General features: G+C 51.1%; 3 protein-coding genes across 6 annotated transcripts in view; 2 read left to right on the top strand and 1 right to left on the bottom strand.

The window, feature by feature from the left end:
• Positions 1-701: 701 nt before the first annotated feature.
• Positions 702-8,116, top strand: AP1G2 (adaptor related protein complex 1 subunit gamma 2). 2 transcript variants are annotated; one of them, XM_066277493.1, is made up of 21 exons: positions 702-906; positions 1,324-1,448; positions 1,593-1,734; positions 1,856-1,952; positions 2,116-2,192; positions 2,311-2,406; positions 2,780-2,860; positions 3,153-3,251; positions 3,390-3,445; positions 3,613-3,726; positions 3,874-4,014; positions 4,099-4,153; positions 4,236-4,358; positions 5,011-5,100; positions 5,197-5,324; positions 5,581-5,685; positions 6,029-6,149; positions 6,231-6,366; positions 7,299-7,462; positions 7,670-7,768; positions 7,856-8,116. In XM_066277493.1, exons 1-21 carry the CDS (start codon positions 703-705, stop codon positions 7,955-7,957), a joined length of 2,355 nt encoding a protein of 784 aa, XP_066133590.1. In that variant the 5' UTR covers position 702; the 3' UTR covers positions 7,958-8,116. The 2 variants fall into 2 exon arrangements, with proteins under 2 accessions (XP_066133590.1, XP_066133591.1); XM_066277494.1 differs by lacking the exons at positions 702-906; positions 1,324-1,448; positions 2,116-2,192 and having other exon boundaries at positions 1,596-1,734.
• A 125-nt stretch (positions 8,117-8,241) lies between these two features.
• THTPA (thiamine triphosphatase) overlaps positions 8,242-23,151 on the bottom strand; it is a 43,944-nt gene continuing 29,034 nt past the window's right edge. For 2 of the 3 annotated variants that reach the window (XM_066277497.1, XM_066277499.1), the window contains exons 3-4: positions 10,243-10,794; positions 8,242-8,965 (exon numbers count right to left, since the gene is read on the bottom strand). In XM_066277497.1, the coding sequence (XP_066133594.1) occupies positions 8,820-8,965; positions 10,243-10,789 (693 nt within the window). In that variant the 5' untranslated portion in view covers positions 10,790-10,794 and the 3' untranslated portion in view covers positions 8,242-8,819. Of the gene's footprint in view, positions 8,966-10,242; positions 10,795-10,903; positions 11,522-23,151 lie in introns of those variants that run through there. The other variant, XM_066277496.1, reaches the window with a different exon arrangement.
• ZFHX2 (zinc finger homeobox 2) overlaps positions 13,888-23,151 on the top strand; it is a 31,069-nt gene continuing 21,805 nt past the window's right edge. Inside the window, exon 1 of the mRNA XM_066277491.1 lies at positions 13,888-14,186. The gene's annotated coding sequence lies outside the window, so the exon portion shown is untranslated. The remainder of the gene's footprint in view (positions 14,187-23,151) is intronic.

Genomic DNA, 23,151 nt, shown 5'->3' with positions numbered 1-23,151 from the left:
AAGCTCTCTGAAGATTCCGGGGCGGCGAGAATGTACGAGGAGCCCTCTTGGGGAAAACAGGCTGTGAAGCGTCTCCAGGACCCTGTGTAGCTGAGCCCTTCCCCTAAACTCCGAAGCCCGAGGTCAGAGAATCAAGACTGCTCAGCGGGGCGGCCCGGGGGCGGGGTCCCGTGATGGGGGCGGGGAGAGGGAAGGAGTAGACCAAGGCACCCACCCCCGCCCGGCCCTGAACCAGGAAACGCCGGGGGGAGAGGAACGGAGTTGAAACAGAAGCCAGGTGAGGCCGGCGCCCTGTTGTGGGGAAGCTGGGGCACCTAAGATGTGAACGTGGGGAGTATCCCGCGGGAGAAATAGCGCAGGGCCCTGGAAGGAAAGGAATGACTGAGCTACCGATGAGGAGCCAGGTGGGGCCGCGGGGGGCAAATAGGCGGGGTCCGGGCGCAGGCTCAGTAAGAACTGATGCTGGGTGGGGCGGGGACGCATGCGTAGTAGGGATCTCCTCGGCCCCAGAGAAGGGGGCGGAGTTTGGAGGCTCACGTGGGGAAAGGTGAACCCCGTGGGCTCGGTTTTAGAGTAGTGAGACGTCGGCCATCAGGATCTTAGCACAGGGCAAGCCTGGGCAAAAGGCCAGACACCCCGGCCAAGGAAAAATTACAGCCCTCTCCATTCCCGGGAATGTCCCCACCCCGCAACTCCTCCAGGATGGTGGTGCCTTCGCTGAAGCTTCAAGATCTAATCGAGGAGATTCGTGGGGCCAAGACCCAGGCCCAGGAGAGGGAAGTGATCCAGAAGGAGTGTGCCCACATCCGGGCCTCCTTCCGCGATGGAGACCCGCTGCATAGGCACCGCCAGCTGGCCAAGCTGCTCTATGTGCACATGTTGGGCTACCCCGCCCACTTTGGACAGGTATGAGTCAGGGTGTCTCCCTTCTGAGTTTGATAAGGGAGGCTAGTGGGGCTGGGTCTTGGACCTGCTCACCTATTTGTGCCCCTGTTATTTAATTCTACAATGTTCACAGCATGCACTGCAGACTTCCTTCCCTATTGGTCATCAGCTGGACTGAACCCTTCATTCTCTAGCCTGCCCCATTCAGGACACCTCCTTCTCTTCTTCCCCATTCTCCTCAACTGCTGTTTCCTTGAAACTACCCACGAACCGTGAATCTTCTAAGCCTCTCGTTTTGTTGAAGGAAGTGTGATGAGATATGGTGTCCCCACAAGGTGTTAGAGAGGTTAACCTGGTTTTAAGGAGGAAGATGGAAATAACGATGTTGTGTCTCTGGTTTCACTCTTACCCCTTTCTGGTCTGCCCCTTTCCCTATAGATGGAATGCCTGAAACTGATCGCCTCCCCCAGGTTCATAGACAAGAGGGTGGGCTACCTGGGGGCCATGCTTCTACTGGATGAGAGGCAGGATGCCCACCTGCTCATTACCAACAGCATCAAGAAGTGAGAGTGTTCTGGGAAGCATTTGGAATCAGGGAGATGGGAGAGTGGGGAACTGGGAAATCCCAGGGGGGGCTACCTGCTGTAGGGACTGAAAGGACTGGATTTCTCAGAGGCTTGACTGACTGTCCTCCCAAAACTCTGCAGTGACCTGACCAAGGGTATTCAGGCAGTACAAGGCCTGGCCCTGTGCACTCTGAGCTGCATGGGGTCTGCTGAGATGTGCCGAGACCTGGCCAGTGAGGTAGAGAAACTGCTCCTGGATGCCAGCCCCTATGTGCGCAAGAAGGTGAGATGGCAGGACCTAGGCACTTGCCCCTTCAAGAAACTGTCCCATTTGCCATGTGGCAGAGATGGGGGGGTCCATTCTAGTAAATCCCTGCCCTCTCTGAGCCCCCTGACCTCTGCAGGCTGTTCTGACTGCAGTGCACATGATCCGAAAGGTCCCTGAGCTCTCTGACATCTTTCTCCCAGTCTGTGTCAAACTGCTTCATGAACGTCACCACGGTAAGGCCATGGGGCTTCCCATCCCCTGCCTCAGCTCTGGCTATGGCCAGAGGTGGAAAATGAGACTGGAGCCTTAGCTCACTGGAGAAGGGTAGTATGTACACACACAGTAGATTCTCCTGTGCCCCTGGCCCACCATTCACTTCCCCTGCCCTGACACCAGGCGTCCTGCTGGGCACCATCACGATGATCACAGAGCTCTGCGAACGAAGCCCTGCAGCCCTCAAGCACTTTCGAAAGGTGGGCTGGTGAAGGAATAGGCCCTTGGCCAGGAAAAGCGGGGCAGTGGGGTTGGAATGGAGCTGCAAGTTGAGGCGATTGGGAAGAATGCCCAGATAAGGCTGTGCCCTCCTTCCAGGTGGTACCCCATCTAGTACAGATCTTCCGGACTCTGGTGATGACGGGATACTCCACAGAACACAGCATATCTGGAGTCAGTGACCCCTTCCTACAGGTGGGCTGGCCTTCTCTGCTGTACCCCTGGAACATAGAGCGAAAGAGCTTGGCAGTCAGTCCATGGTCAGGGTGGCAAGCACAGGACTTCCCGGGTCATCCCAGAACCAGTATGGGGAAGGAATACCTGAAGGTCAGAAAATCCAGTTTAGTAACAATTAGCAAAACAGCCTGTCCCCAAATCCCGTAGCTTATATACCTCTGATCCCCTCCCAGGACCTAAGAGACCCGTGGAGGGGAGGCAGAGAGGCAGGGAGGCTCTAGACTAGCCTGACCCATCTCAATGCTCTCCTCAATATCAGATCTTTCTCCTCAGCCCCATGATTCCTTACCCTAAGAACCCCTCCGCCTCTCAACTTTTAACCCAACCGTAGGTCCAGATACTTCGTCTGCTTCGGATTCTGGGCCGAAACCATGAGGAGAGCAGTGAGAACATGAATGACTTGCTAGCCCAGGTGGGAGACTGGGCGGGGCACTGGTTAAGTGTGTTGCTGTCTGATTCCACGAGCCCTGGGCATCCCTCACATGACAGCTCACCATGAGGTGGCCATATCATCACGCCTCCATTTCCCTCCAGACTGATCTCCATGAGGACAGGGACACAGTCTACCTCAGTATGGGGGCCCCTGGCACATAGTGGGTGGGGGCTTAGGGAACTTTGTTAACTGGGTGAGGATTGAGTGACATCCTGGAGACCTGAGGAAAGGACAGAGCCCCCTTTACACACATCTTCTCTCATCCACTCAGGTGGCCACTAACACAGATACCAGCCGAAATGCGGGCAGCGCAGTCCTGTTTGAGACTGTGCTCACCATCATGGACATCCGCTCTGCAGCTGGCCTGCGGGTATCATCTCGTGCCTCTCCCACTGTGGCCCTTCCCATCCACCCCAGCAGGGAAAATAGGTCCTGTGCCAGGCTGTCCCCACTTTTAAATGAGCAGATTGTTCCTTCCCTGACTGTCCCCGACCTCTGCCTCCTATAGGTTCTAGCTGTCAACATTCTTGGTCGCTTCCTACTCAACAGTGACAAGAATATTAGGTAAAAATTCCAGATGTCTGGTTGTGCTGTGCCACCGAACCCCTGGTCCTCTGCCTTCTTTCTCCCAGAGCCTCCCAATTCACTCCTATCCCTGCACCCAGGACAGAACAATATAGGGAGGGGGACTACAGGCCATGGCATGATGGGACCTCTCCCATTCTGTTCAGGTACGTAGCCCTGACATCATTGCTGCAACTGGTGCAGTCTGATCACAGTGCTGTGCAGCGACACCGGCCCACTGTGGTGGAATGTCTTCGGGAACCTGATGCCTCCCTCAGCCGGTGAGCAGGACAGAGAAGCCCAGCTCCTGGTGACCAAGACCTGGGCGAGCTCAGAGAAGCTGGAGTAAGGGGACTAGGAGACAAGTACTTGGGGAAGGGGAGGGCCCAGTCTACCTCATCTAGACACACACAGCTTTCTCCTACCAGGCGGGCCCTGGAACTGAGCCTGGCCCTGGTGAACGGTTCCAACGTGCGAGCCATGACTCAAGAGCTTCAAAGCTTTCTGGAGTCCTGCCCCCTTGATCTACGGGCTGACTGTGCCTCAGGCATCTTGCTGGCAGCAGAGAGGTGAAGTGACAGCGGCCCAGGAGGCAGAGAGGGTGGAATGTGGGGAGGGTCAGTGCCAGGACTGAAATGCCATATGTCCCCTAGGTTTGCCCCATCCAAGCGATGGCACATAGACACCATCCTGCGAGTGCTGACAACGGTGAGGCAGGGGCTGGTCGGAGAGAGCTGGGCAGGAGTGGGCATGGGTCACCATGCTGACTTGGCCACATTTGCCGCTCTAGGCAGGTGCCCATGTTCGGGATGACGCGGTGGCCAATCTGACCCAGCTGATTGGAGGGGCCCAGGAGCTACATGCCTACTCTGTGCGCCGCCTCTACAGTGCCCTGGCAGAGGACATCTCCCAGGTAAGTTCCCACCTCCGGGCTTGGGGCTGCCCAGCCCTTCTAGCCCTTCCTGGGCCAGCTACTCCTTAATACCTAGTCCCCAGCGCTTTTACCCTCGAAATAACAACCATCTACTTAGTGGAGGAGACACTCAAGGACAGAGTGCTGTCCTGGTTCTGGTACCTACTGGCTCTGTAACCAGACAACTAATTTAACTTTCTTTATGTTCAGCGCACTCGACTTTCTATCTTGCCCACCTCCTGGAGCTATCTTGAGATCAAAAAAGCTCTTTCTGCATGTACTAGGTTTTATTATTACCTAAATGCTGAGTGAATTAACAGATGCCAGCCAGTATCTACAGCCCCCTTTCCATATTTCTTAAGGAGGGTGGGCAGAAACCATCCACCCCTTCTCAAGGAAGGGACCCCTCACTTCATCCTAGCAGCATCCTTTGTAGTTAGTACATGTAGTTCTGATGCTTGGCCACCAGAGGGCAGAGGAAGCCCAGGAGACAGGACAGTGAGGAAACAAACGCTAACCTAACTGCTGCTTGTGCGAAGGCCCTTCCCTTTCCCCACCCCTCCAAACCCTACCACATCTAAAGGGAAGTCACAGAGTCTGCAGGTGAGGAGGGGACCCAGACATTGGCCCAGCAGTTTCTTATCCCACACAGCAACCACTGGTGCAAGTGGCAGCCTGGTGCATTGGGGAATACGGGGACCTTCTGCTGGAGGGGAGCTGTGAAGAAACTGAGCCACTTCCGGTAAGACCTGCACTGAGGGTAGACTGAGGGAGGACTTGTCATGTGAAGCAGGGCTGGCCCCAGGGTCACAACCTGTGTCCCTTTCCCCCTGCAAAGGTGGAGGAAGAAGAGGTGTTGGCATTACTGGAAAGGGTACTACAGTCCCATATGTCCCTGCCAGCCACCCGAGGATATGCCCTCACAGCCCTCATGAAGCTTAGCACCCGGCTTCGTGGGGACAACAAGTAAGAAGTGGTCCAGCCCCTCCCTGAAACCCTCTTCTTGGTGCTTCCAGTGAGGGATGTCCCTTCACTCATGCACCAGTTTCTGAGTTTATCTCCAGACACAGGCCCCCAAGCCCCCAATCCTTAGGTTCTTCCTTTCAGCCAAGTGCCATGGGTGTCTGCTGGCTCTGTGGGGCCTGTCCTTTCCCTGCCACCTCGTGGAGTCGAAGGGCAAGGCAGATTGCCATTCCCACTCACACACCATCCTGCGGCCCAGCCGCATCCGCCAGGTGGTGTCCATCTACGGAAGCTGCCTGGACGTGGAGCTGCAGCAGCGGGCTGTGGAGTTCAACACACTCTTCCGGAAGTATGACTATATGAGGTATGATTGGCACTCTGCCACAGCACAGGGCCCCAACTCCTGCCCTCTCCCCAAATGTCCTCTTCCCAAAGTCCCTTCCTGGGTATGAGGGTCTCAACCTCATTTTGTGTCCTCCTCATCTACAGTCAGAGCCTCCCACCCACAGTTCATCAGAGCCAAGCTGGCTTCCAAACCTCCTTGCTCATCTGAAAACCAGCAACAATGTGCCACCTTAGGAAATCAGAGCACTTCTGACCTACCATGTGTCCAGGGTCTCCATGTTCTTACCCCTCCTCCTATATATGCCTCTTGTAAAAAGCACAGGGACCACCCAGAGGGACACACCTGCTTTCTTTCCTCTCAGGGCTGCCATCCTAGAAAAGATGCCTCTTGTGGAACGAGGTGGGCCTCAGGATGAGGGAGCAAAGGAGAGCAAAGAGGCAGCCCAGGTTTTGGAAGCAGCCCCTGTCCCCACAGAGCCCCAGGTAAGGAGGCCAGAAGTCCCAGGGAGAAGAGGACGTGGTCAGGCTTTCCTACCTAGCCTGGTCCTTCTGCCTTTCCCTCAGGCTTCCAAGCTTTTGGATCTGTTAGATCTCCTGGACGGCACTGCTGGAGATGTCCAGCAGCCTCGCCCTGTGGACCCCTCTCCAGAAGGCACTTTAATACATCTGCTGGACCTTCCCTGTGCTCCCCCAGCCCCAGGTAAGCCCCAGGAAAACAGAGGTGTCTTGGGGGGTGGGGTAAGTATAGAAATGTGCTCCTTCTCCTTAGCCAAGGACTGAGGTTCAGGCACCCTCTTCTCTGCATGTGCCATCATATCCCCATCTTAGGAGGTAAAAGCAGTAATTAAGTCATATACAGTGGTACCTTGAGATACAAATATAATTCGTTCTGTAACCGAGCTCTTAAGTCAGTCAACTCGTATATCAAACTGCCGATACTGGACCTGTGCGCCAACGCACCAACTACTGACAGCTTCCCGAATCATGGCTCATATCTCAGACTTTCGCTCAGATCTCAAACAAAAATACAGACTGAGTCGCAGCTCGTATCTTATAAAAAAAAAATTCGTATGTAGGTCCGTTCGTATCTCAAAGTACCACTGTATTCCCTTCCTGAGCACCCTTCAATGTCTTCCCTTTGTTCCAGATGTCTTACCTGGCCTGCAGGTCCTGCTTCCTCCCAGCCCACCTCATATACTTTTCTACTGCCCACTCCACTGGTCCCTTCTTAGCTCCCCAGACCCTCACATCTCAAACCCTTGGCAATTCATGTTCTTTTTACATGGAATAGCCTTTCCCCAGCACATCAAATGATTGGCGTATTCTCATTCTTGAAGCCTTGGCTAAAAGTCTAATGCTTCCCCTACCACTCCTATTTTAGTTAGTTCCTCTCAGTTATTCTGGCTTAGTTTATTTCCTTCTAGCACCAATTCTAGTTTCTGATCATCTTGCTTTTCTTGTTTATCTCTCCCCCAACTAGAGTAACAGCTCTGGCTTCTTGTCTGCTTTATCACTAGCATCTCAGATAGTGCCCTGCACCCAGTAGGTCAGTGGGTGCACACTTCATTTTTGTTGACTAAATGAACTCATCTTTGGCCCATACAGTGAGCTGCTTCTCTCTCCCTACTCTAGCTCCCATCCCAAATCTCAAAGTGTTTGAGCGTGAAGGACTACAGCTGAATCTGTCTTTTGTCAGACCCCCTGGAACCCCTGCTTTGCTCTTAATCACTGTGACTGCTAGCAACACCTCAGAGGGTGATGTCACCCGTTTCATCTGCCAGGCCGCTGTGCCCAAGGTTCGTAGAAGACCAAAGTTCAGAGCTGGCCTGGGCACTCCAGGAGAAAAGGCTGCTATGTAGAGGTGGGTGGGAGAGAGAATGAATAACAAGGGGACTGATGTGCAGAGATGAACACTAGGGGAATTATGGGAAGAGGGTTTGAAACTATTGGGTGTTCAGGGCTTGCCTGAACCCAGCTAGCTCTGCCCAACCTCCTGTGTTCAGAGTTTCCAGCTGCAGCTACAGGCCCCCAGTGGGGACACAGTTCCAGCTCAGGGTGGCCTACCAATGACCCAGCTCCTCCACATCCTCAATCCTAACAAGGTGAGCTCCAGGAGCCCCGAATGGATAAGAGCCAAGGAAGGGAGAAGTCATCTGTGCTAAACCTGGTCTCTGCTCTCCTATTCCTAGGCCCCCTTACGGTTAAAGCTGCGCCTCACCTACAACCACTTTGGCCAGTCAGTGCAGGAGGTCTTTGAGGTGAACAACTTGCCTGTGGAGACATGGCAGTAACTCGAAAAACGTCGTGTCCCAAATCCCTGTGTTCCCAGCTACTTGGTGCTTGTATCTGAGGACTGCCAGCAGGTGGCACTCTGGTCCTGTGCTTACCATTGCAAAACTGGAGACGGCCTTACACCTCTCCCCCACGAATAAAGAAAGCCCAATAAAGCATGAGGGTGGGAGAGTCATATTTGTGTATAGTTGACGTAGAAAACATATGAATAATAGCAAGGAAAAAGTCTTAACAGGATGTATGTATTTTCCCTTGGCCTTAGGAACCTGTTTCAACAAAGGAGAGGTTTCTTTCTACCCTTCTTCAGGCTGGAGAACAAATTTGACCCCACAGGAAGCACTCTACCGCCTGGGCCAGAGCAGAGCAGAGTGGCAATATCAAACCAGAACTAGATTTCTAGCAACAATTCCCACCCTCTTCCCAACCTGCCTCCATTCCCCACACACCCAAGGCGGGGAAATCCCTGCTGCCTCCCCTCATCTCTAACTCAGCTGTAAGGTGGTTTAGGAGCCGCTGGCAGAATCAATGCCATCGACCAAGGGAGGGGGGGTGGCAAGGGATTTTCCTGTGCTTAACTACTGATCACAGCTAAGTGGAAATCCTATAAACACGAGCGGAAATCAATGGAGGCTGCTTAGCAGCCGGGGGAGAGGGGCGGCCCACAGATTGCATCTGACAGATGAGGGAGAGGAGGCAGCCTGGGAGGGCTCGACAAAGGATAGCCGAGGGTAGAGTGAGTGAACAGGCAGCTGGTGAGAGCCGAGTCACGGGACAAAGGGCAGCCAGGGGAACCGGCACAATGAGTAAAGGCATGAACCACCTCAAGCTCAGAGTTCTCTTCCCTGTTGAGGAAGTGACACCCTAGCCCAGGCTATTCTCAGTGTCTTTAGTCCCCTGTGGCTTCTCTCTGGAGCTGTGTACTTCTAGCAGGCGCTGGTAGTCCTGAGGCCGGAAGCGCTGTAGGTATACAATCAGCTTGGCAGGTGCCCTCTCCCGTGCCAGCACACCTATAGGCAAAAGGAGAATAAGGAGAGAACCAGACAGCTGCAAATGCTTTGACAGCTGGACCCCAAAGTTGTTTCCAAGGCAGCAATTGGGATTCTGAACACCACCCAATCAGCTTGTGTAACCCACTAGCCCACTCCCTGATTGGCCTGTAGAAGTGGGGCCAAAAAGGGCCCTTCAGGCAGGAATGGGGCTGGGAAGCCACGCATGAGCTTCTCCAGTGAGGAGAAACAGCGGAGAGGCTCTCAGATGCCCTGAAGACAGAGGCTGCCTGCGTATCAGGCTCATTTCAATTATTGCTCCTGTCCCCCAGTCAAGATTAAAATCCATCTAGGCCTGACCTGTGGTGGCGCAGTTGATAAAGCATCTGAGGAATACTGAGGTTGCCTGGTCAAGGCACATATGGGAGTTGATGCTTCCTGCTCTTCCCCCTGCCCTTCTCTCCCCTGCCTTACCCCTCTAAATGAATATGTAAAAAAAAAAATAAAAAAAAAATTTAATTTAAATTCTATCTAGGAGTCCAAAGCTCATTAGCTTGGTAATGTGAAGCACATGCAGAGATGCATGCAAAGAAACCCAAGGATGTAGAAGGAAGAGAGAAGCAGCTATAGCCATGGGGTAGGATTCACAGAATTCTAGCTTCTCCATGGTAGAGCCATGATGAACCAGTGTGTTAATAGTAGTACCTGACAGCATGCTGGGCACATAACAAGGAACTCAGTGTATGTTTGCTGAGGAGGTGAGAACAGCATTCCAGGGCTGTAAGGCCCCATGGGATGCACAACCCCATACTTTGTGTGGATGGACTGTTTACATGGGTGCTACACCTGGGAACAAAAAAAAAAATTGTCAATGCTTACCCTGCTGTCTGTCCCATAAATACAACATTACTGCCTTTGACTCAAAGCTACAGGACAAATTAAATGAAAATCAAGTTGTAAAAATGAGGGGATAGGAGTTGGGGGAAGGAAAGATGGACTAAAGCAGAGAACTGAAAAAATGGAACTGAAGGACACCTAGAGTGGCTAGAGGTATGAGAACTAAATTAGATAGAATAACTGAAATAGATTAGAGACGCTTGGAAGAATTAAATCCAGACTAGGCAGCTACTGCAAAAAAAGGAAACTGGATTTGACAGAACCTTAAGCAACTGGGTCCTCTAGAAAATTGCTAAAACAATTCCCAATAGAGAATAACCCTGAGACCCTCCCTGCTAACTGGCCGGGTGGGTACAGCCAGAAGAGGAATGGGGAAAGCACAGAAGGGCCTGTCCCCTCACCAAGCATGCTGCTGAGCTTGTTGATCTTCTCTAGGGCAGGTGGGACTTCGGCCTCCTCGTGCACCAGGGCCTCTATCTCACCCACAGCATAGCCAAAGTCGGCTGTATCCAGGTCCACCCTGAGCGGAGGCTCCTCTTTATCAGCTGTGGATAGCACCAGTTTCCAGGCACTACGATTAGTCACAAAACTAGCTACTTCCTGTAGCCCCAGTGTACCCAACACAGCAGTCACACCTCCAGCCCCCAAGACTTCAGCCCCCAGCACCTCATAGAGCCGGGCCACAATTGCAGGCTCAGCTGTGAGTTCCAGGTACTCAGTGTGAAGTCCTGAGACACCTGTTGTTGCAGGACATTTGAGCTCCCATCCACTATTTTCTCGCTGCCGCAGCCAGTGATCAGCCCTCATGAGGCTCAGCTCAGGGGTGTCATAGTAGCTGTCTCGGAAGGTGACTCGGTGCTCCAGGGTGCCCCCCAACTCCTGCAGCCGCTCCTCTGTTTCGGGCCAAGGAACAAACTTTCGCTCCACCTCAATCATGCCTCGAGCCATACTACCTGCAATCAGTCAATCAACAAACATTTGCTGAGCTCCCAAGCGTGCTCAGCCTTGGTGGGTAACAGCTAAGCAGAGACCCCACCTCTGGAAGGACTATGAGACACACACACTGTCACAGAGCTCTGTTGGTGCTGCAGCCTTTTCTCCCTGCCTCTGTGATGGAAGGCTTCGTCTGTCTGATGTTTTAAGACTGCAACAGTGACAGGTCTCCGGTAAGATCCCAGCTGATGATGTCCTCAATCCAAAGGGCTCCTCAAAAGCAGGCTGCGTGGCTGGTGTCCTTTCAACGCTCCCCTCTACACCTTGTTACCCTGGAAGACCGGTGGCTCATTGCCTGGGATGACTCCGCCTGACCTAGCCCTTCGCGTCCACAGCGCAGTCCAGCGGAGCTTCGGGTCTCACCCCAAAGCCCGAGTGTCTCCTTCTCGCGGGACCTGGAGATGCGGGACGAGAGCCCACGCCACGCCCGCGAAGAATGCCGGGAACAGTCCCTGGCCCCGGGCCTTGGCGGTTCTCACCGCACCCGGCCAGTCCCAGTGCGAGCGGCCATATTAGGTTCGATGAGGTGGTGCCACGAGCAGGCCGGCCTGAGAGGCCTGCTAGGTTTTAAAGGAACAGGACCTCCGCAGTGGGCCGGGAGCAAGGCGGTCCCGCTGTGCTCTGCTCCTTATCCCAGACCTTTCCAGGCTCCCGGGGGTCGGCCTGGGTCTTGGGCTTCAGGCTGAGACTGGCACCCTGGGGCCTGGGCGCATGATGGGAGATGTAGTTCCGAAAGGAGACTTAGCGCTCCACCCCACCCCACCCCACCCCCCAATACCGTCGCTATGGTAACAGGAAAGCTGCGATTAGTGCCTGGGAGACTAAAGTTGAGCTGGAGCTGTGTGGAGAGTAGGGTGAGAGGAGCTGAGGCCCCAGTCCTGTCTCCAAACCTGTCACTCCATAAGCAAGTGGGCCAGGAATACAAGCCACTCATTCAGACATTGTCCCGCAGATAGTTTATTGACTTTTAGGGCAGCCCACTAAATGCTGGCCACTGGCAAGGAGCTAGGGGGACGGAGCGTGGGAAAGCATAACTAAGACCAGTTGAGCTATTCCAGAATGTTAGACGGGATTTAATACATTCTGGCATTAGGGTGAGCGGAAACTTTCTGTCCGAGGAGGAAGTGATATTTTGGATGAGAACTAAAGCCATGAGATTTCAACAGTTGGAGACTCAGATGGAGACAGGAGCAGCCTACAAAGACCCAGAAGCTGGAGAGCACTTGGCCAGTGTGGAAGATGAAGCTAGAAACACAGTTGAGCAGAATGGAAAAGATCTCGAGTGCCAGACTGAGGAGTTTGTCACTGAGTTTCCAGTGGTCCCTGAGCAGGCTTTGTCAGGAGTAGGAGAAATATTCGTGGTCATTTAAAATACAAGAAGACATGGGGGTGGAATTTTTTTACTGCTTTGAGAGACAAACTAGAGAACCCTCCATCTCCTTACTCCCTCTGAGGACTACGATTACCTGGAGGAGTCAACCGAATGTCTGACCCTCTGAATGTGGTAGCTTGCTGAGGAACAGTGGCTCTTACCAACTCCTGGACTCCTTTCTATGATTGGTGAGAAGTGCCAGGTTCTCAACACCTGTCCTCTCCCCAGTATGTTTCTGAAAACACATGACCCATGATAAGAATTGTGGGGAGGACACTGGTTTACAGACAAGGTATTTTGAACTTGTTTTGGATGCTTCCCCCACCCCCACCCCCATGCCGTGACAAGCACCATGGGAAGGGAAGGGAGAAACCCCAGTCTTTACCTCCTCTAGCCCACTCTTCATCTGTCCATTGCTTTTCAGATTTGTTGTCCGGGGAAAGAAGACCTAATCTCTTCCCTGAATTATAAAACCCAATCCCAGTGGGCAGAGGAAGTGGCTTAATGGAAAGGAAAGACCAGACTTCAGAGCCAGCCAGACCTGGAGTTAACTCCCAGCTTTACTTTCTAGGTGTTTGTCTTTGAGCAAGCTAGCTACTCTGCCTCCCTAAACTTCTCTTTTCTCATTAGCAAAATGTGGACTGCCTTTTAGTTATGTGAGGATTCAATGACAAAATTGTCACATAATAGTGATTCCAAATATGTTAGTTTCTCCTTCGTTTCTTCCTATAAACTCCAGGATTTTTTCTTTTCTTAAGAAAAGTAGGTATAGCAGCTAATGTGAGCTGTGGAGCTGGACCATTAAGGTCTGAATCCTGGTTCTGTCACTTATTGATGGACGTTGTGACCTTGGGCCAGTTAACTTGTTTGTGCCATGGCTTTTTCTCAACTGTAAAATGGGGACTAGGTGTGAGAAGTAAATAATATATGTAAAAGTGCTTGGAACTGTACCTGTACATTACATAAATCTTAGCAATGATTGTTAGAATATAGGAGAGCTTACCAAGGAGGTATAATTTCCCTCCCCAACTCTGGGTACTCTGTGACCCTGTGGAGAAGAGCAAGCAAGCTCTCAGAGACTTCAGAGTAACTGCTGTTGAAGAGAAGGTTCTAGCACCAGTTGGAAGGGAGGAGGACTAATAAGGCAGGAAGAAGAGAGTGGAAAAAAGCTTCAGGCAACTATAGGCAGCTGGTAGAAGCCAAGGCTTGTTCTCGAGATGATATAAAACAAAAAAATGCATATGGTTTCTGTGGGAGAAGATGGAAGTTTATAGGAGCCTTTTCTCTTCACAGGCACCAGCTTGGACCTGGCACCAGAGTCGAGCAGGTGGCCTGGCTCACTGGCCAGCCTTGCGGTGGAGCCTGGGATCCTGCCCACCGTTCAGTGAGGCCGCAGGATTCCGCGCGGGCTGGCAAAGGCGGACTACAACTCCCGGCATTCACTGCGGCGGGCCAGCCGCTGCACCTGCTCAGTGGGGCTGCCCCGGGCGCCTGGGTATTGATTATTCCATTGTGTGGGACGCCTTGGCTCCAGCCAGTGAATGAGGCGGAGGAGTGAGGGCGAGGAGGAGCAGGAGGAGCAGGAGGAGCAGGAGGAGCAGGAGGAGGAGGAGGAGGAGGAGGAGGAGGAGGAGGAGGTGGAGGTGGTGGGCGAGAAGGAGGAGGAGGAGGCAGGGAGCGAGCGAGTGCCCTGGGTGAATCAATGGAAACCCCCTCACGAAGCCGGGAAAACACTTCAGCCGCAGCCAAATAGCATTGATTATTTTCCTTCACTTCCCTCACCGCCGTGAATTTATTTATTTATTTTTTCCATCTCCGTCCCCGACGCCCCGGAGCGAGCGCTGGAGGGAGGGAGGAGGAGGGGAAAAAAAAGGAATCAACACATCGGAGAAGTCCCTTCCAAGAGCCGCCCCCTCCCCTCCCCGCCTCGCGCTGCTCGGCGGCCGCGGTTCGACTCCCGTCCCTGCTTCCAGCTGAGGTGTAAGTGCATCGATTTCCGATGCTGCTGGGTTTTTTTTTTTTTTTTCTTCCCTTCTCTGTCTTCTTCCCTTCCTTGCTCTTTGGAAGCTTGAGACGAAGGGGAGAGAAAGCGCTCGGAGACTGCCGCTGGAGGGCACGGAGAGGGACGGGAAGGGGCTGGGGGAGGGGACCCGGACGGACGGACTGACAGACCTAGAGCCTGAGGAGGAGGGGCAGGGGTGTGGGAGGGAGAGGGCTTGCAGGGATGGGGGGAAAAGAGAGATGCAGGGATGGAGGAGAGATGGGGAAGGGCTGGACTGGGAGCCAGCCGGACATACGGAGGGTAACGAGAGCCTAGACGGACCGCGCCGAGCTGTGCGGGGAGCAGGGATCCCGGAGGGCAGGGGAGGCCGGGTGAGTGCGAGGGCTCGGAGCTGTCAGCCCCGAGGAGCCTGGGTCTCGGCGGCCCCCCGCCGGTGGCGGGATGGGTGAGAAGCCGTGGCTGGCGGGCAGGCTGATCGATGGGCTAGCGCGCTGTTGAGTGGGGGTGGATGGGAGGGAACGTGGATATCTTTAATCTTCTTCTTCATTTTTGCCTGAAGTTGAGTTTTGGGTTTTTTTTGTTTGTTTTTGGCAAGGTGCGAGGTGAAGGGAGGCCACTGCTCCCATTCAAGATGAAGCGTGTCTGTCCTGGCCCTCTAAGTCTCCATCTGCTCTGTCAGCCCCTCTGAGTAGCCCTATCATTTTTGAGCACTTGACCACGCGTCCTCTCGCTGTGCCTGTAACCCAGCTGATCCCTGTCCATTTGTCCCTGCCTCTTGATTTTGCCATTCTTCACCTCATTCATTCTCCCCACCCATCCATCTCTGGGTCTGTATGTCACTTTCTCTGCATGTGATTTTTCCCATTCAAGTGATCCTCTCCCTGTGTGTCCTCATCACTATGTGTCATGTCCTGGCTGCCTGACTATTCATTCAGCCCGCTAGGACTCCATGCTCTCTCCTTCAGGGTTCTTAGGATTTCTGTGGCCTTTTCAGGCTACTTTGGAGTTTGCTTATCAGTCAGAATTATTGTAGTTACTGGTCAGGGGTCTGGAAGTCAGGGGATGGAGAAGACATGTCTCCCCCAAGGACGCCCATACCCTTTCAGCATGACCAGGACATCCTCCACTTCCGCCTTCACCGGGAAGCTTTGGAACTTGGTAGCATTGTTGACTGTCCCCTTTGCCATGTGCTTGTCTCCATCAGAACCTTACCTCTTGGTCTCTTGTCATCTGCCTCTGCAGGAGCTTCCCACCACAAACCTCTTCTTGCTGACTCCCTACTTTTACTTTGCCATTGTATATTTTTTAATTTCCCCATTTTGTTTCCTGCCTTTTTTTCCATCATCATCTCCCATGAACTCCTTTGCCTATTCTCTACCTTCTCCCATAATCTGCAGTCTACCTTTTCTCTGTGGTTACCCTAAGTTCCTTTTATCCCTTATCCTCTCACCCCGCCATAGAAGGTACCAGAGAGCAAGGGTCTGGGAGAGGTTGGGAGTATGGTTTGTAAAGGCACATAAACAGGCCAAGAAATCAATTTAATGGGTTTCCAGGGGCATATAACCCCTTCCGCAGTCAGGACCATATGTCCATAACTATCAACTATGATTTTGGAAGGGGACATTCTCTAGCACTCTGAGCTCCACCTTGCTTGGTTGCCTCTTATCCTTCAGTCTATTCTAGTGGCTTCTTCACTTTCCAGTTTATCTTCATCCTGCGGCCAGGCTATTATATTTGGTTTAGCATTTCTTCCGGAGGCAGTTTTGATTAGTGTAACAGAAACTATCTTATGTGGGGGGCCAGGTTCAGTTAGCCTGAAGAAAGGGAAAGGTAGATAGAGCCTGGAAAGTTTACCTTGTTTTAAGCCCATCATTGTTTTCCCAGACATCAGGAGCTTGGAAGGGTAAAAGGAAGAGGTAAATATGGACAGAAGATGGACGATTACAGAGATGAATAGAATTACAGAAAGGAAGGAGAGGCCGGCTACAATAAATGTGTAGGGTAGAGAAATGCATGCCATGAGGAACATGCAAAGGAAAGGAAGAAAATCCATGTGGAATGAGAGGCAAGGAAGAAGTAAGGGGTGATTAATAAAAAACTAGAGGACTGAAATAAAAAAATGATTTAATAGTGATACAGAAGGAAAGAGGGAGAGAAATAATAGGATAGTCCTAAAGAAGAGGTCAACAGAAAAAGCAATATGAAATGAAAACAATGGTAAAGTGGGGGAAGGGAGGAATTGGAGAATAAGATGAGTGTAGTACAAAGAAGTTAAATGGGAGGCAAACGAGGAGTGCTGGAGCAGATCAGAGCTGTACAGAGCCTGGAAGGGAGAATGAGGAGAGGGTGAGGTATCAAAGGAAACAAATGCCTCTGGTGTGAGAAGGACACAGCGTGAAGGATGCAAAGAGAGCGCGCTGCAGGAGGGGTGATTTGGAAAAAATGCAGAGCAGAAATACCACTGGGCGAAGCCCCAAAAGACTGATGCCAAAGGAGAAGGAGAGAGAGCACGCAGAGCTATCTGGTGAAGAGAAAGGGAGAGAATGCCTCACAAGCTTCCATTCCTTTGGCCAAATCACTCAATATCCCACCAAAGGCCTTTGCATTTCATTCCTAAGCCAGGTGAACACAAGCAAAGAGATGAAAAGTAGAATTCCTGTTTACTTTAGCTGACAGGAACTTGAATCTTTCTAGCCCCCTGAGAACCAAAGACCTCAAGCCTCTGATGTCATAAATTGCTGGTGTTGCCTTGGCAACCTGACAGGTTTCCTCTCTCCATGATGTCAGAGCAGCTGGTGTTACCTTGAAACCCACAGATAGAAGAACAACTTGCTGCTCTGCTGGGGAGCTTTACATTTACTGGCTGGGGCCTGAGTCAAATCTGTAGGATTTCTGGGTCTGGTAGCTTGGCCTTGCCTTCTTGGAGCTGTACCCAGCTCAGGCAGAATGAGGTCTTGTTTGTGAGTGCCTGAGGTTCACTAGGCCCTATAGGAGCAAGAGGAAGGAACCTGGGGAGATGGGGACATGGTGAATGGGATGAGACTGAAAGGCAGGCAAAGAACTGGAAATTGCAGTCACAGAATGTGAAGGAGGGGCTTTGTGAGCAGGGAAGAGACTTATCAAAAAATGTAAACTGCACCTCTCTGGTTTCGGAATGGAGACTAAAGCTGGAAATGCAGAGAAGCTGGGATCAGAGCTGTGTGAGAGTGTAAATTGATGCAGCAATAGAGAAAAGGGAGGGTTCTGAATTGCCAGGGGGCACGTTGGAATTTGTAGAGGAAGGAAAAAAGGGACTCTGTCAGATAGAGCTGTTCAGTGACAGCCCCTGTGTTAGCCCTGATGGCTGTATGGGCAGGGGCTGCACCTGATTTCTTACTGTTTTTCAGCACCTCGCGTGGTGTCTGTCACACAGCAGACGTTCAGTAAATGTCTGCTGATCAAACGTTGAGTTAATAGGAAGAAGCTAAGGGAAAGAGTTGCTCGCCTTCCTCTTGCTCCACTCTTCAGGCCTGTGTCTGCATAAATGGGCAAGTTGGGAGGTCAGAAACTGGAGGAGCCCTGGTGGGCTCGGTTAGTTACAGTGTCATCCCCACGTGCAAAGGTCGTAGGTTCGAACCCTAGAATGGATCGGTATCTCTCTCTACCTCCCTCCTTCCCTTCCTTTCTCTCTAAAATCAATAAATAAAAATTTTTTAATCCTTAAAAAAAAAAACTGGAGGAAAGTTAAGCAAGCAACAATGAGATCTGAGCAGACTGAGAGGGCACACTTGGAGGCAGCTAGGGCATGAGCTGGGGAGTCTTACAGAGAAAATGGGAGGAAAATATGAATGAACAGTGTTAGGAACCCAAGACGAAGACACAGAGAAGGGGAGAGAAAGAAGGTGGTTTCCCGAAAAGGTTGAGTTATTTCCAAAGACGGAGTCGGCAGATTTGAATTTGGAGTAGCATCACCACCCTTCACCATCCCCAGTCATGGCATGAAACCACAGTTGAATCAGTCATACCCATAACTTATACACAAGTCACAAATAAAGAGTTCATAAATCAGTACCGGGCACATCCTAAACACCCTGTCCTAATCCTGGCAATTACACGGAAGTCAATTTTGGCCAGTGGGCCAAAAGGCAGAAGCATAAACCTGCATGTAAGGAACGCTGTGAGGGATGGCCTTGACAATGACTGTCCTTGTTGAATGAGTTCAGAGGTACCTAGGAGAAGAGGGGGAGGCAAGAAATGCAGAGTTCACCATAACTCTGAGTGAAATCTGCAGACAGAGAGCGATTCTAAATACACAGAAGCCATAAAGAAGAGAGATGCATGCAGTCGAGGATTAGAACCCATCCTGTTCCTCTGGTGATGAGTCAGACAGACCCTGAATGAGTTGAGGACTCGAGGAAGAAAGAGCCAGCTGGGGACCCCAGGGACTATAATAAGAAAGGCCAGGGCAGCTGGAGAAGGGGCTGGTGGGCGGGTGCCTGAAGGGAGGACAGTGGCGGCTAGATGCACTGTCAGCGGCCGCCTTGGACTTAGGCAACTCATATTTTGCAGCAGGCGACAGGCTGTCGACACGGCAGTCCTTTACCTCACCGTTAGAAACTCATTTCATTGATTTTTCCATCTTTCTTCTCTGGTTTCTCAGTCATCCCACCACTCATATTCCCAGAGCCCCTTGCCTCTCTGGGGAAAGCCCCAGGGGACCACGACCACCCTTCCTCCACCCCAGGCTGGTGAGACAGGGGTAAAAGATTTAGAGGTGCCTTCTAGTACTCTAAGATACTCCCATTGGTTCTCAGTGTCCCCCTCACATAGGAACTAGTCCAGCGACCAGGGCCTTTGTGTAGGGTTGTTTAGGGTGCCCATTTAAAGGGTGATAGGGCAGACAGAGGTCCATCTGGTCTCCCGTCACCAAGCTGTACAACTGCATACACTTGGAGGAAGACATCTCTTACTAACTCCTCCTGAGACAGCTCAGCACCCCTTGAATTTTTTTTTTTCAAAGTCAAATGAGAGAACAGGGGCTCACCTCTGTGTTTGGTCAGGAATATGGGATTGCATTAAAGCTACGGGTTCCAGCCTTGAAATCACAGCAGGGGAACTCACTGGGATGTTATGCAGTCTGGTCCTGTGTAGCTTCTTGACATGCAGTCAGTGGAGCAGGGCGGGTGTGGGTCAGAAATTTTTGCTTCATGTGTGCACATTTCCCTAGTGCCTTCTCCAGTCACAGCCAACTACCCCCAGCTTCTCCCTTCGGGGCTGGATTGGGCTGAAGGTCAAGAGTCAATTGCCAGTCATTTGGCTTCTCAGTGAAGGAGGGCAGAGAGTGGGACAGGAGTGTTAAGAGTGTTTCCCTGAAGAACTGATGGCGTAAATGCCATTTCCAGCCACAAATTTTTCATTCCTTGTTTTGCTGGTGACCACCTCCCACCTCAGTCTCAAGCCCAAGGCCTTCTGGCTCTGTGCTCTTTTCCTCTGGTCTTGGGAAAGCTGTTTCTCTGTAGCCCAGTGAATCCTTCAGTCTTGGATGCCCAAGTCTAGATTCTGCTAATTCCCCTGACCTCGCAGTTGTCTTCCTTTCTATCCAGCCACTTCCAAGTTCTGTGTCCTGGTCTGTTTGGGTCATAAATGCCATCTTCCTCCCATTTCCAGCTTTTTCAGGCTATGTGGTTTCTGAAACCTGGAGTTAAATCCTGGTGCTTTAGGGAAAGGAGTGCACTTGAGGTTAGGAAGAGAGAAGAAAGGAAAGGCCAAGAAAGAGGTTCAGGATGGATGCAGCAGAGAGAAGTGGGAGAAGCCAGGCAGGCAGAGGATGAGGACAGTCTAGGTAAAAACCATATGACTTCCAGCCAGCCAGGGGGAGAAGGCCACAATTTAAATGAAAAAAGGAGGAGGGCTGTAGGCTGTGAGGATTGTGCACAAAATGGAAGGAAGAGAGGAACCCGTAGCCTGAGCTCCTGCAGGGAAATGAAGGCCAGGAGGAGGATGTGTGTTTGTAGGGGAAGCCTAACACTGCAAAGGCAGGTGGTGGACTCAGCCTCCCTGTCAGTCCTGAGTTCAAGCTGTGCTGGCTTTGACCTCTGTGGGAGGAACTGAAGTGGCAAATTAACGACAATAATGAAGTCACTGCTCCTTGTTTGTCTTTGCTGGTTTCCCCCTTGAGATTTGTCCCTTTGGCCAGACGGGGCAACGTGGGGGAGGGAAGGACAGCGTGGAGAAGGGCGGGGGAAGGGCGCGGAGAGGAGGGCAGGAAATGGAGATGGGGAGGATGGACAGACCAGCCGAAGGAAGAGGGTGCCGAGTGTAGGAAAGAGAGACCAGGGGTGGAGGAAAAACAAGGGAGATGCAGAAAGAGGAAGAAAGGGAAAAGAACAATAGGGAACAGGAGAGGGAAGCCTGGAAGGAGGAGCCGAAGAACAGGGAGGAGAGGAAGAGGTGGACTGGGGAAATGGCGAGCTGGAGGGACAGAAAGTGAACTGGGCTGAAAGAGCTACAGCTGGTGGGGCCAGGGGGCGGGGCCTCATCTCCATCTCTAATGGCTGTGAAATGAGGTTAGCTCCATTAGAGGCGGTGAGAGTGTAACGAGATCACACTCATTAAGGCTGGGCCATCCCAGTAATTACCACCACCCCAAACAAGCCTGCCCATGCCATCGGGCCTCAGAGCACAAACAGGCACACAACAGGACACCCCAGGGCATCCCGCTGCTCAACAGAAGCCCAGGGCCCACATGGGTATAACCTAAGGCTGGAGGGGACAAGTCCCAGGCCTGAGAGCCAGCACCTTCCTAACCTGAAAGAGGTATTTAGACACAGGGCTACACCCAGGCCCTCAGCCACACACAATCAAAAAGCAATAAACATGCACGTATACCCCAACTCAGAAAATAAAGCATGTGGTTGAATAATTATTGTTTTTATTTATTAATCAGACAAAATGCCAATCTCAATAAAGATTATCTCAGTGGACGCAGCTCCACAAGGAACTAGTCCCCCTTCTAAATCTGCAGGAACAGGCTTTTTTTTTTTTTTTTTTTTTTTTTTAAATTTTTTTATTTTATTTATTCATTTTTAGAGAGGAGAGAGAGAGGGAGAGAGAGAGACAGAGAGAGAGAAGTGGGGAGGAGCTGGAAGCATCAACTCCCATATGTGCCTTGACCAGGCAAGCCCAGGGTTTCGAACCGGCAACCTCAGCATTTCCAGGTTGACGCTTTATCCACTGCGCCACCACAGGTCAGGCCTGCAGGAACAGGCTTTAAGTGACCCACTTGAGGTTATTTACATAATAAGGAATAGAACTAAATTTGATTCCGGGTCTGTCTGGCCCTAAAGGCTGTATTTTTAATACCATACCACTTGCCTGATAAAGTTCATATTCTTTTATGGATACACATGTATAGACTTTCAGCTTTAAGAGACATCACAAATGAGTACACATATCATCAGCCAAATAACTCAACCTTTGATATCTCCCCTCACCCCAAACACACACACACAATGGCCATGGCCCCTGCATAAATGATAATATGGATGGCACCCACTGGAGTTGCACAAAATAGTGGGCCTGTTCTGGCCCATCTAACACCTTCAAGCCCAAAGAGTAGCATGACAATCCATATGTATAAGGGCAGAGTAACAAACTCAAAGTCTTCATTCAAAATGCCTGCCAGCTGGAGTTTAAAAGCTTACAAATTGCCTGGCCTGTGGTGGCGCAGTGGATAAACCTTCGGCCTGGAATGCCAAGGTTGCCAGTTCGAAACCCTGGGCTTCCCTGGTCAAGGCACATACAACAAGCAAGCAATGAACAACTAATATGAAGCAACTATGAGTTGATACTTACCATTCCATGCTCCCCTTTCTCTCCTGTCTCTGTAAAAACCAATAAATAAAGTATTTAAAAAAAAAAAAAAAAAAAAAAAAAAAAAGCTTACAAATTAACCTAAGAGCAGAGTTCTGGAGTCAGGCTACTTGAGTCCTATCTTGATTCTACTTATTTCCAAGTGTAAGACCTTAAACATTACTTAACCCATCTAAGTCTGTTTCCATGTTTGTAAAATGGGAATGAATAGCTGTATCTTTCATTAGATTGTGGTGAAGCGTTAGGTGATGATACTTGCAGAGGGCTCAGCTCAGTGCCTGGCATATGGTAAACATTTAAAGATATTGTTGTATTACTATTACTAGTTATTGTAATAGTATTTAAATGGAGTCATTACCATCACAAGGGGTCATATAGAATCAAAGAACTAGAAGGATTTATTTATAGACACAGTCACTTACAATGGTGTCCTTCCAAAGAATTCTAGAAGAATTGCATGTGATTCCTTTCAAGCTCAGGGAGATCAAAGGTCTTTTACAGAGGTCCCCATGCCTGGGTCAGGTAAGATCCTGAATCTGAATTCAAGAGGACAACTTTCCTGTCCCTCACTCCCAAGTGCTCATATACAGTGTGTCCGTAAAGTCACGGTGCACTTTTGACCGGTCACAGGAAAGCAACAAAAGACGATAGAAATGTGAAATCTGCACCAAATAAAAGGAAAACTCTCCCAGTTTCATACCTATTCAGTGTAGTTTGATGTAGGCTCACGCACAGATTTTTTGGGGCTCCTTAGGTAGCTATCCCATATAGCCCCTACAGACTCGTCACTGACTGATGGCCTACCAGAGCGGGGTTTCTCCACCAAACTGGCGGTTTCCTTCAACTGCTTATCTTCGTTATAAACACGCCGATACTCACATTGCACTTTGGTCACGGATTCGAATTTAGCGAGCCACAGAACACACTGAACTTTCCTCTGTACCGTCCACATCTTGACTGGCATGGCCGTGGGCTGCTCCACTGTATACAAGGTGTTATGTCATCATCTGTGCATGCGCACATGCTGCCACATCATCCTACAGAAACTGAGAGGGTTTTCCTTTTATTTGGTGCAGATTTCACATTTCTATC

This window comes from Saccopteryx bilineata, chromosome 4 (assembly GCF_036850765.1).
Source record: "Saccopteryx bilineata isolate mSacBil1 chromosome 4, mSacBil1_pri_phased_curated, whole genome shotgun sequence".
Taxonomy (NCBI): domain Eukaryota; kingdom Metazoa; phylum Chordata; class Mammalia; order Chiroptera; family Emballonuridae; genus Saccopteryx; species Saccopteryx bilineata.
Note: the sequence above shows the minus strand (reverse complement) of the source record. Positions and strands in the feature narration are given on the sequence as shown.